Below are 16,377 nucleotides of genomic sequence, written 5' to 3' on the forward strand. Positions count from 1 at the left end.
CAGAGTTGTGTTGTGCGAGAGCTGAGCAGTCAAACACAAATCATCAGTTCTGACCAGGAAACGAAGCAGTTACGTGGAAGTGATTTACTGTCGGACACTCCACAGGGCTCGCTGGCTCCCGCACAGCACCGCACTGAGCCAGGGCTGGAGCTGCTTTGCACCTTGGTGGTTTGGACCACAGCCACAAGAGCTCCATTCCCTGCCCACAGTCTTGGGCAAACAAACCTGTAGAAGAATCAGCCGTACCAAACACAAGCCAAACGGGACCTGTAAGCATCCATGTACGGATACTTTCAAGTACAGGCTACTAAATAAAGTGGAGAAGTGAATTTAGCCCATAACAAACCCCACAACACAAACCAAGCCACTTTTATTTCTTTGAATTACTTTTGCCTTCTCTTTGCTTTTCTTTTTTAGATCAATCACAGATGTTCTTGCTTCAGCACCAGGGCTGGGCAAACCCGGATAAGCACGATAGCTGTTCTCTAAGAGCGGCCAGGTATGAAATACAAATCGCCCAAAGGCAGAAAAAAGCCTTTTTTCCCCCCTTCGCTGTGAGGCTTCTGAGAGAGAAGCTGATGGCGTTTAGTTTGAGACACCTCATCAGCCCCCCAGATGCTAAAAGTAGGCGAATCGTGACTACAGCCCTTCCCCAGAAGAGAGGGCTCCCCGGCTGCCTCTCCCTGGCCCCCACACCGGCGCCGCACACCTCCCGACCGAGCCCCTCAGCCTTCCCGGGCCGGCCGGTGCCGCTGCAGCCCAACGCCGGCCACCGGCCCGGACTGCCGCCTCCCTGGGGCCACCCGAGCCCCTCAGCCACCGCCTGCTACGGCTTCCCCCCTCCAGGCAGGGACCCTCCGGCTTTCCCCGTCCCAGGCAAGACCGGAGGGGAAACTCCGGGTGGGAGCGGTGGTGGCGGGACCATTCCCGGTTCCCTTCCACCGCCGGCTGCGGAGTGGGGCGGGGGGCGGCGGGAAAGGAGTGGCGGGGAAGGGTAGGCGGCAACCCCCGGCGCTGGCTGCGCGGCGGGGCGGGAGGGGAGCGGGCGGGAGCTGCCGCTTTAAATCCGTCCCGTCCCGAGGGGCGGGGAAGGGGCCGCTGAGGGAGAGGGAGGGAAGGGGGGGGACTCGGCGCGCGCGCGCGGCATCGCCCGGCGCGGCAGCGGAGCCCCGGCGGGCGCGGGGCGGGGGCGGCGGCCCGGGGGCGGAGCGGCGTGAGGGGAGCGGCGGGCACGGGCTGCCCGTGCGGGAGCGCAGAGGCGGCAGCGCGGCTGGAGGGGGTCCCGGCCCGGCTCGGCTCGGCTCCTGGCCCGGCCCGGTCGGCTCCGCTCCCCCGCTATGGCCACGTCCCCGTGCAGCAGCAGCGGCGTCTCCTCGTCGTCCTCGTCGGGCCTGGGCGCGGACGCGGGGCTGGAGATCCGCACGCGCTCCGTGGAGCAGACGCTGGTGCCGCTGGTGTCGCAGGTAGGAAAACCGCCGCGGGAGACAGATTTCTCACCTCCTTCCCCTCGCAGTCTCCGGGAGGCTCTGCTCGGCCGCCGCCGAAGTTTGCGCGCTCGGGTCGCGGCGCTCCGTAGCCCCCTCTGTCCGGCCGCGCCGGTGCTCTGAGCCGCGCCCCCTCCCGCCCGTCCCGCGGTCCCGCCGGGCGCGGGCGGCTGCCGGAGCCGTGTGGGTGATGCTGCTCGCGCGTCCGTCCCTGAGGAAGACTCCGAAGTTCCCCGCAAGGTCGCGGGGGAGCGTTGCGTAACGCCGGGCGCTGCGGTGCCGCCGGCGGTCCGAGCCCCGGGACGGAGGGACTGCCCCGCCGCCCGAGCGCTCCCGGCTTCCCGAGCCTCCCGCCTGCCCGCGTGGGAGCGCGCTCCTTCCCTCCCGGCTCGGCGCCGGAGAGAGCGCTCCTCTTCCAGGGGCTTTGTCGGAGCTTTGTGTTTTCGCGGTCCGGCCTGAGCGTTGCATTGATTGGAGCTCCTACTGCACCCCGGGGTAGTGCCCGGTTTTTAAGAGGTTCGATAATAGGCAAACTGTCTTGGTGACCTTTTAGCACGTCCCGCACACTGCTAAATGACCTTAAAACCCACCCAAATCGGGCTTTTCATTGCTCTGCTAAGTAATTATATGCCAGTCACTATGGCGTTGGCGTTTTTTGTTATTGTTGCTGTTGGGTTTTTTTTCAGACATTTACTTACAAAACTGGCGCTTGACAGACTCATTAGAATTTTGTTTCTTGAAAAATAATGTCTGAAAACATCACGGTGTTTGCTGTGTAGGATTTTTGTGCTTTGAGCACTGATCAATAAAGTTAGCAAGTCAAAACCTATCTGTACAAAATCCTTAAACAAGATGTAACAGCTATACAAAAATAACTAGTCCCGATGAGGTCAAATTGTGTTTATATCCTCATAATCTATCTGGAAACAAGCTGTGGTAAGCCTTGTTTTGCATTTCTGCATCTGGGCTGCAGGGAGGGTTTCTAATGGGTAACTGTGTTTCTGTACCCATCATGGTAATGTGTGGGGTTTTTTTCTATTTGGAGACGTCACAGTCAGTACAGCAAAGCCTTTCAAAGGGATTGAACCACTTTTTTCCGAGGCAAAGTAAAGTGAATTTTCTGGTCCTGAAACAACTGAGATAAAATAGGGAGACCTCTTTTAGGAAGCTTAAGAGCAGTCAGAAACACATCCCGTTGCAGAAGCTGAATTTAGTTGCACATGTTAAATATGTACTTTTAACAGATTTATGTGAAGATATTTCTCTGGAGTACTGTTTAGCAACAACGATCTTACTGCCTTTGCAACGAAACGTACAGAGAAGTGTGTCATGTATGATTTTTCATTGTCCACAAAGCCTGTGACAACATCTTCCAGAAGGGCTAAGCGGCTTTCACTTCCCTGTATGCTGGGTGTCTGAGCATTTGTGAGCACTCAGAGCTCGCTGTTTTCCTGCTGAGGCGCTCCAGACTCGAGACAAGTGTGTTCCTTGAAGCACGAGCACTGAGCTCTGCTCAGATTCAGGCTGAAGTTGCTGATGGTGTCAGCAGTAGCTCCCTACACCTGCCTGGTAAAATGCCCCAGTTACTGTAGTGGTTTATCAGTTCTGCCTGTACCTTTCCATCTGGATTGCTCAGTTGAGATCTCACTGGTTGGCTTTGTTTGGAAATTTATGCAAAAATGTTTACAGAGTACTTCTTAGTCTCAGAATTTGCTTGTAGATTCTGCATAAGCTTAACCCCCAGGACTTTGTTTTTCGGCTTGTACAAAATGCACTTGTAAAGGGCTTTGGTCCTACTGTGAAGTTAACTTCACAGTTTACCCTTTTCACAGAAAATCTGAGAAGCGCTATGTGATACTTGTATACTACTGAAAAAATAGTCAGAATGTTCCTGCTGCTTTTCACTACTTATTTTAAGCGAAGAGGAAACAAAAGGTGCCTTGTCTGACAAACTCGCTTTCAATCTCTCATGTAGGGCTAAATCTTTTCTTTGAGGGAAAAAAAAAAAAGCTGCATTGATTCTTATTTAAATTCATGTACGGTATTGTACATCGTTGTAATATTGTAGACATGTGTTTGCCTGCTTGTTTTTCATCAGCAATTGTGAGTGTTGGTTTTGTTGGATTTTTTTTTAATTGCATTTTGCAGCTTGGGTTTTTTTCCTTATAGACTACATAGTAACAGAGTACTTTTGCTATCAGCAGTGGTATAAGATTCCTATTTTTCCAGCAGGAGAAATTACCCTTAGAGTCATTACTGCATGTACTTATTAAACCAATTAAAAATGCTTTTAAAACTTCGAGTATTTACAGAGTTAAACTAGATCTGTTTAGACCTTGATGTGGCCCATTTTTAAGAGAGCCACAGATGACAAAGATGACAAATTTAAGCCACAGTATTAGGCATATTTGCTAACACTTCTTTTTCACTGTCTACATAGCTGAACAGTGAAAAGAACCATTGTACAGTATTTTGCAAAGCATGTGGCATGCAGTTCAGAAAACATGGATTCTGGGGTGAAGCACCACAATTTTCTTTAAATTAAGCAATATTTTCTTCACTGGGATAGGTGTCTTTAGTTCAGTGCATAAATACTATGGCATCCTTTAAAAGTCTAGACATCCTCCTTCACTGCTGCTATCCATTTCCAGTCCAATTATTTTGGGGTTCATTCTTTTAATGGAAAGTTTTTGGCAACACATGTCAGGAAGGGTGTTTGAAGTGGTCAGTGCTGACTCATTTAATAACAAGTCGTTTGAGCAGTTGAGGAAAAGCAAAGACAGGGAAAAAGCACTTTTCAGGATGTGGCTCCACCCGTGGCTTCCACAGCTGCCGTTCTGTACCTGTTTGCTGGTGTAGGAGCAGTCGGGTACCTTCACAGCTGTAGGAGTTTGTCTGTCTAGATCTTATCTAAGGAAACACTCTGAGAAACAGCAGAATAGGTATTTGTCAAACTTCACAGTCAGGTACTTGGGAAAAAGAGGGAAACTTTGAGATCTATCTGCCTGGAGAAGAGAAGGCTCAGGAGAGACCTATTGCAGCCTTCTAGTACCTAAATAGGACCTGCAAGAAAGCTGGAGAGGGACTTTCTTACAAAGGTGTGTAGTGATAGAGCAAGGGCAAATGGCTTTAAGCTGGAAGGAAATATGTTTGGATTAGATGTTAGGAAGAAATTCTTATCTCTGAGGATGGTGAGACACTGCAGGGGGTTGTCCAGAGATGCTGTGGATGCCTCATCCCTGGAAATGTTCAGGACCAGGTTGGATGGGGCCTCTGGGCAACCTGATCTAGTGGAAGGTGTCCTAGCCCTTGGCAGAGCAGGAATGGAACTAGATGACCTTTCCCTTGCATCCCAAATCATCCTGTAGTTCTATATTTCCAAAAGAACAAACTCACTTTTCACGGTTGAAGGTGACCTATCCTCCAGCAGCTGGAGTGCAGACCAATGTGATTACAGCTGCTCAACTTCCAGAAAGCTCATTTTGTCATAGGCACTTCGGAGAATGATTGTGTGCACATATGTTACTGAACATGTTTTTCCAATTTTCTTGGTATAGGAGGTCCTGCCAGAGGTTTTGTAATTGACTTGACCTGTATAGTAAAATATATAAGCTTTTAAGTTTTTCTTTCTTTTAGCTACAAAAAGCCCATGATACCAATGCTTCTGAATGCTGTTGTCAGTCTTAGATTCTACATGAGTTAACAGTGCCTTGAGCTGAATGAAACAAACCTGTTCTTTACTGTCCTATTGTTTCCTTGCTTTCTCTGAAGCTAGCTAAAATAATTCTCATTTCAGTAAATGTTATATAATGTTATGTAATTTTCTGCCAGTGTTCTGTTTTTCCAGAAGTTTCTGGAGTTGTATATTAAACCCCAAAGAACCCACAGCTGAAGTTTTCCTAATAATCTGAGAAGCTCACTGATGCAGTTTTCAGACTGAAGGTATGACTTTAGAATAGTCATTGTGCATCAAGCTAGAGGTCTGTATATAATCTGTAACCTTCTCTCTGGCTTTTTTTTTTTTTGGTTAATTATGATCTGAATGCTGAATGTTGGGGTGAGCATAGACCAGTACGTTCAACAGGCACGTCAGCTTCCCTACAGCAAGTTGGGGAGTGTCTGACGCTGTGGATGACTGGGCAGCTTGACAGAGGAACAGGCTGGAAAAATGATATGACAGGAAGTTTGTGAAGTCCAAGTCACACATCTGAGTCAGGGTAACACCATGCAGCAGTACAGGCTGGGATCAACTGTCCTCAGGAAAACTTTGCGTGGGAATCCTGAAGGACAAGTTGAATGGGGGGTCAGCAGTGATGGCCAGCTGCACCTGGGTTTGGTGGCTTGAACATAGCAAGCAGACTGCAGAAGTGATTCTTTTTTTGTTTGGCACTTGTGAGGCAGCATGGGGTACAGTACCACGTTGAGTTCTGTGCTCCAGGGAGAGCACTGACATACTGAAGTATGTGACATAAGCAGAGTGCTTGAAGGAAGTAGGCTTCTTCCACCTCAGGAAGAGAGATGTAGTGGTCTGTTAGAATTCTTAGAAAGCTAAGATGGTACTTTCCTCTCTGTATCACTTGAATCTGCAGTGGTTGTTTTGGTGTTTTTTTTTTTTTTTTGTTTAGTTTTTTTGTTTGTTTGTTTTGTTTTGTTTGGACAAGGGCAGAGTTTACCACAGTCTACAGCTACCCACCTAATGGCAGGTATGGAGAAGACAGAGACAGGCTGATCCCAGACATGTATGGTGACAGATGTTGGAAGCTGGAACACTGGAAACTAATGAGATATAAGAGAAGGCTTTTATCAATGTAAGGGAGGCCAAACACTGGATGAGGTGTGCAGAGCTCATACAGAGTCTGCAATTTTGGAGATGTTCAAAATGGATAAGATTATAAACAACACACTCCCAACTAGACGTGGTTTGAGCAGGGAATTAGAGTAGATGATCCTGGAAATTGCTTTCATCATAAGCAAGTCAGATTTTTTCATGGATGTCTGTTTCATAATCAAAAGATCATGCTTCTGAGGAGTAATGGTCAGCTCAGACCTAGCTTTCATAAGGAAAGCTAGGAATGTACTTTCCTGTATCATTTTGATCTACAGTGATTTTTTTGTTCTGACATTTTGTTCCCTGGTCAGTGCTGCAAGATGTTTCTGCAATTCTGTAGTCAGATCTTGTCTTTACTGTCCCAAGTAAATTGGGATCACCAACAAATCTTCATCATTTTGTCACTTGCTTATCTCACCTCTCTCTTGATGATTATATATAATAATATATATAATTATATATAATATAATTATATATAATGATTATATATAATATAATTATAATATATAATAAACAAAAACCTTGTTGCAGTAAAGGTTTTTGAGTAACTCTGTTAAAGTAAGTAATCATTCACTTTCTGATATCCTTCATCTTCCTTCTCATCATTCTGTCTCTTGATGAGTTCAATATTCATACAAAAGATCTGCTTCTGTTTCTCTCAGAGACTTGTCTGATGTCTTTTGAAAACTGTGATATCAATTTTGTTTCCTAGTTTTTTTTTTCCAGTGGAGTGCCTTCTTATCCATGTTATTGGTGATGTATACAGAGAAATCTCGTTGTTTTGTGAGGCAGTAATTCCTTTAAATAAAACTTTCTTAAGTCTTTGCCAGTATGTCATATTTATTTAGGTGTCCACTACTTCTTTTTAACTTTTTGTATTGGTTTGACATGTACAAGTGTCAGGGCAACATTCATACCTCAACTGTTGACCTGGTATTAAGCAGGAGATTGCATGAGTAAGTTGATGCAATCCATTGTATCTTTGAGCCCCTTGAAATCTTGGTGGATAACATGTAATGTTGGCAAGTTGTTCCAGTTCATTTTTTCTAACGTTTTCATATCATATTCTGCATATCACTTTGATTCCACACAGATTCTGAGTACCTCACAGAGGTACATTCTGGAGTAGGGATTGCTTCACTTTCTTTTGCAGTTGAGCACAAGTATGAATAGCTGCTCTGCTCTCTTCTTATTTTCTGTCAAAAGAATACGGCAGAACTGTGGTAAGGAAGTAACAGAGTACATCAGGGTTATAACTCCTGAAGAAATGGACTAAAATAGCTGGTACATTGCTGTATCTTTAGTGGAACTGATGTTATTCTCCATGGAACTGAAAAAGCATCCACTGTCCAAGAGAGAGATTTAAGAGAAGTGTAAAACTGCAGACATGGAGTTCAGCGTGCTACTGTCAGTGCTACTGACACTGGCCTTTGGAATTTGTCTGTAGGCTAGCAGTGGTTTTGGGGAAGCTGTTTTGTGGATTTGCTGGCTTGGAAGTCCTCAGATGGTTTCTTCAAATACATAATAACAAAATAAAAACTAAGGGGAATGTGAACCTGTTGTTAAAGGGAGGCTGGACCCTGGTAAGGGAGGATGCACAGAAGGTGGAGTTACTGAATGCCTTTTTTCAATCAGTCTTCACTGGCAACACCAGCCCTCAGGAATCGCTAACTCAGGAGACCAGAGTAAAGGAATGTAAGACTTCTGCCTCATCAAGGAAGATTGGGTTAGAGAACATACAGGCAAGCTTGACATCCACAAGTCAATGAGCTGTGAGGGGATGTATCCATGAGTGCTGAGAGAGCTGGCAGATACCACATGGAGGGTACTCACAGGCGTCTTTGAAAGGTCAGGGTGATCAGTAGAGGTGCCTGAGGACTGAAGAAATCAAGTGTCACCCCAGCCTGCAAAAAGGGTAAGAAAGGGGAGCCAGGGAACTGCTGGCCAGTCATCCTCACTTTAATCCTTGGAAAGGTGATGGAATACCTCATTCTGGAAGCAGTCTCCATCCACCACGATGGCAAGAAGGGGTTCAGGGGTAGTCAGCATGGATTCACTAAAAGTAAATCATGCTTGACCAACCTTATTGACTTCTATGATGGAACAGCTTCCTGAATGATGAGGGGAGAGCAGTGGATCTTTTCTACCTCGACTTCAGCAAGACTTTGGACACTGTTTCTTGCAACATACTGATAGACCAACACAGGAAGTGTGGACAGTGAGGTGGCTTGAGAACTGACAGAACGGCAGGTCCCAGTGGGTTTGTAATCAGTGACACAGGGTCAAGTGGGAGGCCTGTCACACACACTTCGGTGTCCCCGAAGTTCAATACTGAGTTTTGTTAGCCCAGTTTTGTTTAAATAGTTCATCAGTGACTTGCCTGAAGGAGCAGGTGCCTCCTCAGCAAGTTCACTGATGAGACAAAGCAGGGAGGAGTGGCTGATACGCCAGAGGGCTGTGCAGCCCTTCAGAGGGACCTTGACAGGTTGGAGAGATTGGAAGAGAGGAACCTTCTGAAATTCAGTTGGTTTTTTCTGACAGCTTTAGAGCAGACAGTCCTATATTAAAAGCACTGTTAGGCTTCTAATTTATTTATCCTTAGCTCTTTATTCTTGGAATTCTACAAAACTGGGGGAGGAAAACCCACCACATTGTCCCTGTCTTTTTTTCCTCTGCATCATGCCTCAGTCTTGTGTGTAAGCCTTTGTTTGAATGTCTGTAGCCATAGTATTGTATTGCAGTATAGGCTCATTACATATCTGCTTTTGAACTTGTTAATCAAATGCATTCTCTTCTCTTAGACTCTAATTAGAGTCTAAATAGAAGTGTCTCATATACTCTCTGAACAATATTCGTAATCTTAAGGAATATGTGTAGTCTCATTTGCTTCCTGAACTTCAGCCTTCAGTCCAAACTCAGATTCACTTTGACTTATTTGCATTTCCCATGCAGCAGATGCACTGACAGATTTGTTCCAGCAAATCCCTTGGCTGCCTTGTTTCACTGGGCATTTTTTTGGTACCTCTAGGTCTTTCTCTTTCATATGTCTAAGGTGCTGAAGGGTTCTTACATTGTTGGCTGGTGCCAGAGCTTGTGCATTGCCCCTTATGGGCTCTTTTTGGAGGATGAGAAAATTCTTTTTTGGAAAAAGTAGGATGATCCATATTTGTCTTTAGCTCATTGCATCTGAGGGATAAAAAAGATGTGCATGCTCTCCTTTTAAACTGCTTCTTGGACCATGTCTTTGTTTTTCCATACATAAAAAATCCTGGTAACTTGAAAGCTTTGAGAAGCTGTTTCTCCTCTTTTCCAGAATATTCTGTCTTATGAATTAATTTGGTACTCACTTCAGGATTGAAACTTGGCACTACTGTTGAGTAAGAAAACTACGAATTGTGGTCTAAAAGCTTGTGTTGTAACTTGTGTGGAGGGAGGCAAACCTCCTGCTAAATTCAGAAGAGATTACCCCTGTACAGCAGAGAAGCTCTGCCGTGTATCGCATGCTGTGACTGCTGTGGGCCCAGAAGCACATGGTGCTGCTGCCTGGGTACAGAGTTGCACCTCCGTGGTTCCAATCAGTCACTAACTCCGAGACTCTTCTCCCTGCAGTTCCATAGGTGTTGCGGGTTAAGTTGGGAGCTTCTGGTTTCTGTTAAGCATCTTGCGCTCCATGCAAATTCTTTTTCTGGCAGAAGCTCAGCTGTTACTCAGCCTACACTTGGTGCTCTGCGCCCGTAAAGGAGCCTGATTGTTTCACTTGGATTTACACAGAAGAGTTAATCTTAGGAGATTGTCATCTGGATGTAGAAAAGGTGATTATTTCAAGGTATCAATTGTATTTCTTGGCTGATGTGGTTGCAGGTTTCCTTTTAATGAGACTAGTTTTTAAATGACATCTTTTAGTCATTGAAGCTAGGTCATTGTGAAACATTGAAAGAGAAATAGATAATCATTTACAGTTGTGGTTTATAAGGTATGCTGGGGAGCCCAGGAGTACCTCAGAATAACTTAGAGGTAAATTATTTTGTTGCATTAATATATAACAATGTTACTATCACTAATTATATTCCACTTTACAAGGAAAATTACACGTGAAAATTTTATCACATGAGCAACAGCACTATGATGAAACAGCTGTGGTTTCAGGCTTTTTTTTTTTCTGTAAACCCTTGGATAGTAAAACTGGCTTTGAGTTAAGCTTGGCTACTGCTTTATAATGTTCAATACCTTAGTCTTTGATGTGATAAATGAGTCAGACTAACATTTCAAGTGGCTGAAGGAAGACGCTTTTTACTGACATAGCTGAAAATCAATTGCTCTTTTTCAATGGTATCATAGCCTTCATATTTTTGTGATCTGATTAATGACTTTTCTGCAGATTCAACAAATTTTTTTAGTTCTCCAGTAGAATGAGCATTAAATCAAAACTGCTTCTCTATGATCCTGCACAAGAAGAATTAGAGCAGCTTTCTTGCTATTCGGCATTGTTACCAGATGGTTTTAGACAGATTAGGTAGGGAAATCCCCAAAGGATGATTTATGAATTAATGATTGCAAACAACTCTGATTATAGTTCAGTAAAACTGTTGTGTGGTACCATGAGCCTGTGGCTTTCTGCATGGATTTATTTTATGTTTCTTTATTCATTAGAAAAGTATAACCCTTGCTAGATAGAACCTTAAAGTCTATTTTTCACTTATGGGGCTATACTGCATTTCATTAATAGCCTTGTTTAAAGCTAATGGGATAAATGAGAAGTGAGATAGACTCTAGAGCCAACTTATAACTGTTACTCTACTTTAGATACTGAATTGGATTATTTCTTAGTTATATGCCTAAAATGGTAAGATAAGTCCTAAGCACAAATCGGAAAAGTATTTTATGAGTAAATTCCAACGTTCTTTCTGATGTGCATAGAAAACTAAAAAAGTTTCTTTTTTCTCACAGAAATATGTTTTATTAAACAGAATGAATATAACCATTTAGAACCACACAAATCCTATTATTCAAATAAAAAAGCGAAGTTGTTCTGTAGGAGCATAATCTTTTCAGCATGGGGGTTATGATAGTATTTTTGTTAGTTTGTTTATTCATGGGCATGAAGAATGTTGGCAAGCAGAAGGGTAATACAGTGTTGCAAGCACTTAACTTGTAGGAGTTAGACCAGTGCATGGAGCATTCCCTTTTAATTACCAACGATTCTGTATTGTATCTCTGTTTCATTTAAATATTCTTAAATTTTCCACCTGAATGAGTTTTTATTGCCCTGGAGCTCTTCAATGAAGCAATCAAAAGAACATACAGGCACTTTAGCATAAATAAGATAATAGTTCCTGGATTATATTAAGTTTTTGTTTTGCACTCCTGTAGGTGGATAGTAGTTGGATTTGCATAGCCTTTTCCAGAGCATACTGTACTTCTCATTTAATCCCTAGAGCAAGTCTCTGCTTTTCAAAATGGAATACCAGGTGTAGCTCTGAAGTGGGATGTCAAAATGCTACTAAGGAAGCCTTCTCTGAAAGAGGCTGCAGGAACTCTTCTGTCAGGAAGATGCAGTGTGAGGAGGATTGAATAGCTGCTATTCATGGCAGGGAAGCCACCTGCTTAAGAACTAACAAGGAACATTTTCTACATCTTCAGGAGCCAATCTGGTTTGAATAGAAAGAATTCTCAGTTGCAGGTGAAATAAGTGTGTTGTCCCTGCTACATCCTTTATTACAACATCTGAGATTTTAGTTCCACAACAGTGGTGGTTTTTTTGAATAAGCAGCTCAGAGCTGGCTCAGGCATTGTTTGCACAAGCAGTACAAGGTTAGGTACATTAACAATAGCAAGTCAGGGGGAAAAGCCAGAATTACTGTTTGCCAGTCTCTGGTTTTGAGGTTATCTGATTATGTTAGTAAATAGAATTATTTCTGAGACTTGCATCTCTCTGGTGCTGAAAACATGTCTGCATCTGTTTTGACCACATCTGAAAGTACAATTTAAACAATGAACTTCCCTCTGAGTTGGATTTTCTTAGGCTTAATCTTGCCCAGGCTTTCTAGGTGTGGAATGAAGAGCAGGAATTGCTTTGTTTATAAAATCTAGCTGTTTAGGTAAGAAGATACTGAAGGGCAACAGGAGGGGAGGAAAGTGTACTGCCTGGTATGCCCTGAAACCCAATTATTTGGTCTACTAGACTGTACTCACCTTCTAGTGAGGTAGTGTGCATTTCAAACTTCAAGACAGCATTTGAGTTAGAAAGCCAGTTTTACCTCTGAACAGATTTTGTAATGGTGAATGCATATTTCATAATGTCCAGTGTGCTTTTTGATGCACATATTCTGTTATCAGAAGAAGTTAAGTTGGACCTTGTTTGAAAAACTATCTTTGCCAACTCATGTCAGATTGCTCAAAGGTACAAATTTTGGTGCCAGCTCAGTCTGTGAACTTGCATGTGTCCCTTAAAAAAGGGAAGAAAAGTTGAATTTGAATTGTCTGAAAATGATGATCTTTTTCATGGTCACTCATTGCTATAGAAATTCTGAAGACTCCTTTTTTGGGTGAATGGTGAGGCAGTCCTCTGACTTGTATACCATGTGGGAATAAGAGTAAACAAGGTACCTTTGATCGTTGATTAAGCCTCACTAAGGATTTTCCAATTATTGGTTTCCTCTTCCATGTGTGGGAAAAAAGAGGATAGCAGCAATGCAGGTTGGTTTTTGTGTACTTTTCTGCTTCACCTCTGCAGATCAGTGGGGATCCCTGGTTTTAAGGAGTCTGTGAAAAGAGAACATTAAAAAGAAAGCATATTTCTCCTCTAAAAGTAGGGTACTTTAATAACATGATTAATTTAATCCTCTATATCAAGAACCCACAGGCTACAAAAATAGTGAGCTGTGTTCATTCCTTTTTTTTTCTCCTCTGATCCTCCTTTTCACAATTACAAAATAAAAATTGGAAATAATTTAATCCCATGGGGGGAAAAAAGTCCTGAAATTTTCAGAGTTCTTGTTGCTTTGAAAAAAAAAAAAAACAAAAAAAACAAAAACCCACAAAAAACCCAAAAAACCAAACAAAGAAAACCTACTACACAATCCCCCAAACCCAAAATAACCCACACTGGAGGAAATAAATTTGGTGTCATCCTATTTCTGCACTGCATTTGAACAAGTTCATCTATATCACATTTTAGCTAATAATTTTCTCAACGCTGTTTGGTTTGGAACTTGAAGTTTAAAAGTTCCTTGGTTTTCAAGGAATGAATTCAGCACAAAGAAAGGGTATTCACTGCTATAGTACAGTCTTGTTCTGAGTTGAATCCTTTCTTTTGATCTCTTAAGAATTCCAAGAATGTCTAACAAGTACATAGCAGTGGTACTAATAATCTGAGGTGCCTATTTGAATTTGAAGTTGTACTCTTCTCTTTCCTGGTGAACTTTACAAAGAGTCGATTTTAAGTGTGGATATGAAGGAGGTCAAGAGGTCTGTTTTCACCTCTTCAGATAATATTTCTATCTGGTGAAGGTATTGAGCTTGTGAGAAGTGTACAATTAAGTATTGTGGTGTTTTAAAATTTAATGTGCAGTTTGCAGTTAGCTAGCTGGAAATCTGGTTACAAGTGCATTATAGCTCGTGTTGCATTTATTTGTTTAACTCTCATGATCTTTCCTAGGCAAGCATCTGGAGGACTGGAATATAAGTTATTAGGTGAGGTATCCCAGTGATCTGAGCTGGTAAGGCTGTTCTTGTTGTGCTTGGCATCTCCTACTTGTCACTGCAGGTCATGGATTGTTCCTCCTTCCTTTTCAAAGGTGGCTTACCAGCTTCTTAGACACTGCATGTGAAAGATTGCCTGAGGCTCTGCTAAGCGTGTTAGCATTTGCCCACAGATAAGTGAACCAGCCTACAGGTTGTTAAAGTTGTTTATTTAATTTGCTTCCCTGAAGGTTTTTATAAAAGATGTGTATAAAACCAATGAGAAGATACTTTCAAAAAATCTCCAGGTTGAGGTACAATGCCACAAGTCTCAATGCCACAAGTCTAAGTACTCAGCAGTCTTGGATATGCAGTGCATTTGTATGCTATTCTAGACACCAGTCCAGAGGGACTACAAGGAAAATTGATAAATTGGGGGTAGCTGGATTACATCACTTCATGGAAGCTGTCTCAAAAGTGTTGACTCAGCATCCTGAATGTCTGTGTGACTTCTATAAGAAGGGTTCATTGTCCCTTTGCATAATAAGATGTAGAGGAAACTGTTCTGATTCGATAATCCGTAAAGCAGAGGCAATTGTCAGAAATAATGTTTTCAGCATAAAAAAAATGGGTTCTTACAGTTAACTAGTGCATTAGTAGTTAGCAACCTTTGAAAAATTTCAAAATTGAGTTTCTGCAAAGTTTATTTGTTGAATTTTTCTACAAAATTATATATGAATAGAAAGATACTAATTTTCCGATGCTAAAAATCCACATGCTAGCTGAACTTTAAAAAAATACTTTAGTGCTTGAACTTCTACAAAATGCTTAAGATTTCTGTTAGTGTCTGGACAGGCATCTAGTCCTAACAGACTTTTGTCTTCTAGGCCAGGTAAACAGGTAGTCCTTGTTCACTTGCAAAGATCCCTGAGGCTCATCTTGTGGTGAGGCATCTGTGTGGCAGCTCCGCTTGTAGCCCTAATGCTCCTTTTCTGCACAGGATGTCAAATGCCAGCTGCTGCTTCTCCTCTCTGTCTGACGCATGTTTGTATTCCATAGCCGGTGTGGGTGTTGGAACAACGCGTCCTGCTGTCTGGCTGAATGAGTCTGAAGATCTGATCCTCCTCAAGGAGTGCGCAAGACCTAATGAGAGACAGTACCTAAAATGTAATATTAGAAGATCCTCTCTGCCCCCAAACTCAAGATGAGCTAATGAAAGTACAAAATGAAAGTACAAGCAGTGTCGAAAGGCCTTTTTAACCAAGATTTCTATGTGTTGTATTAAATGCAACAAAATTTACCTTACAGCATTCTTCTGTAGGGGTTTGGGACTTCTTTCCCAGTATGTAGTGCTATTACATTTTCTTAGCAAAGACTGTTCATTCCTGGTATTACTGTTTTTTTAAAGAACCAAATTTTCTGCCATCATAAAGTTAATGGAAGGTAGGAAGCAGAAAATACACAAAATGGAAGAGGAGCTTTTACTGTAAGGCAGCTAATCCTCATTGTATAGAGATAAGATCAATATAGAATTAAAGAATCAATGGCCTGGGTTGGAAGGGACCTTAAAGGTCATCTAGTTCCAATCCCCCTGTACATCCTCCAGTAGATCAGGTTGCTCAGGGCCCCATCCAGCCTGGCCTTGAACACTTCCAGGGATAGGGCATCCTCTTCTCTAGGCAGCCTGTTCCAGTGCCTCACCATGCTGAGAGTAAAGATTTTTTTTTTCCTATATCTAATCTAAACATATTCTCTTTCAGTCTGAAGCCATTCCCCCTTGTGCAGTCACTACATGCCCTTGTAATTGACTGTGACGGTGTTCACAGGGGTTCTTGGATGAGGGAAGAGACGAAGATCTGACTCCATGTTTCAGAAGGCTTGATTTATTATTTTATCATATATGTTACATTAAAACTATACTAAAATAATAGAAGCAAAGGTTTCATCAGAAGGCTAGCTAAGAATAGCATTGAAAGGAATGATAACAAAAGCTTCTGTCTTGGACAGAGAGTCCAAGCTGGCTGACTGTGATTGGCCATTAACTAGAAACAACTCTATGAGACCAATCACAGATCCACCTGTTGCATTCCACAGTAGCAGATAACCATTGTTTACATTTTGTTCCTGAGGCCTCTCAGCTTCTCAGGAAGAAAAATCCTAAAGAAATTATTTTTCATAAAAGTTGTCTGCAACAATAGACCCTCTTCATCTTTCCTATAGGCTCTTGTCACTCACTTTGAGTGAGATCTCTCAAAGCCTTCACTTTTCCAGGGTGAATAGAAGTGTGTTGGGTTTGTGTGGCAAGGTTTTAGTACTGGGGAGGCTACAGGGGTGGCTTTTGTGAGAAGCTGCCAGAAGCTTCCCCCATGTCTGACAGAGCCAATG

At 42.9% G+C, this 16,377-nt stretch overlaps 1 protein-coding gene across 1 annotated transcript in view; it reads left to right on the top strand.

Annotated features, from left to right (window-relative positions):
• Window positions 1-1,255: 1,255 nt before the first annotated feature.
• CTNNAL1 (catenin alpha like 1) overlaps window positions 1,256-16,377 on the top strand; it is a 58,346-nt gene continuing 43,224 nt past the window's right edge. The window contains exon 1 of the mRNA XM_036405804.2: window positions 1,256-1,463. Coding sequence (XP_036261697.1) covers window positions 1,338-1,463 — 126 coding nt within the window. The 5' untranslated portion in view covers window positions 1,256-1,337. The remainder of the gene's footprint in view (window positions 1,464-16,377) is intronic.

The sequence above is a fragment of the Molothrus ater genome, chromosome 1, assembly GCF_012460135.2.
Source record: "Molothrus ater isolate BHLD 08-10-18 breed brown headed cowbird chromosome 1, BPBGC_Mater_1.1, whole genome shotgun sequence".
Lineage (NCBI taxonomy): Eukaryota > Metazoa > Chordata > Aves > Passeriformes > Icteridae > Molothrus > Molothrus ater.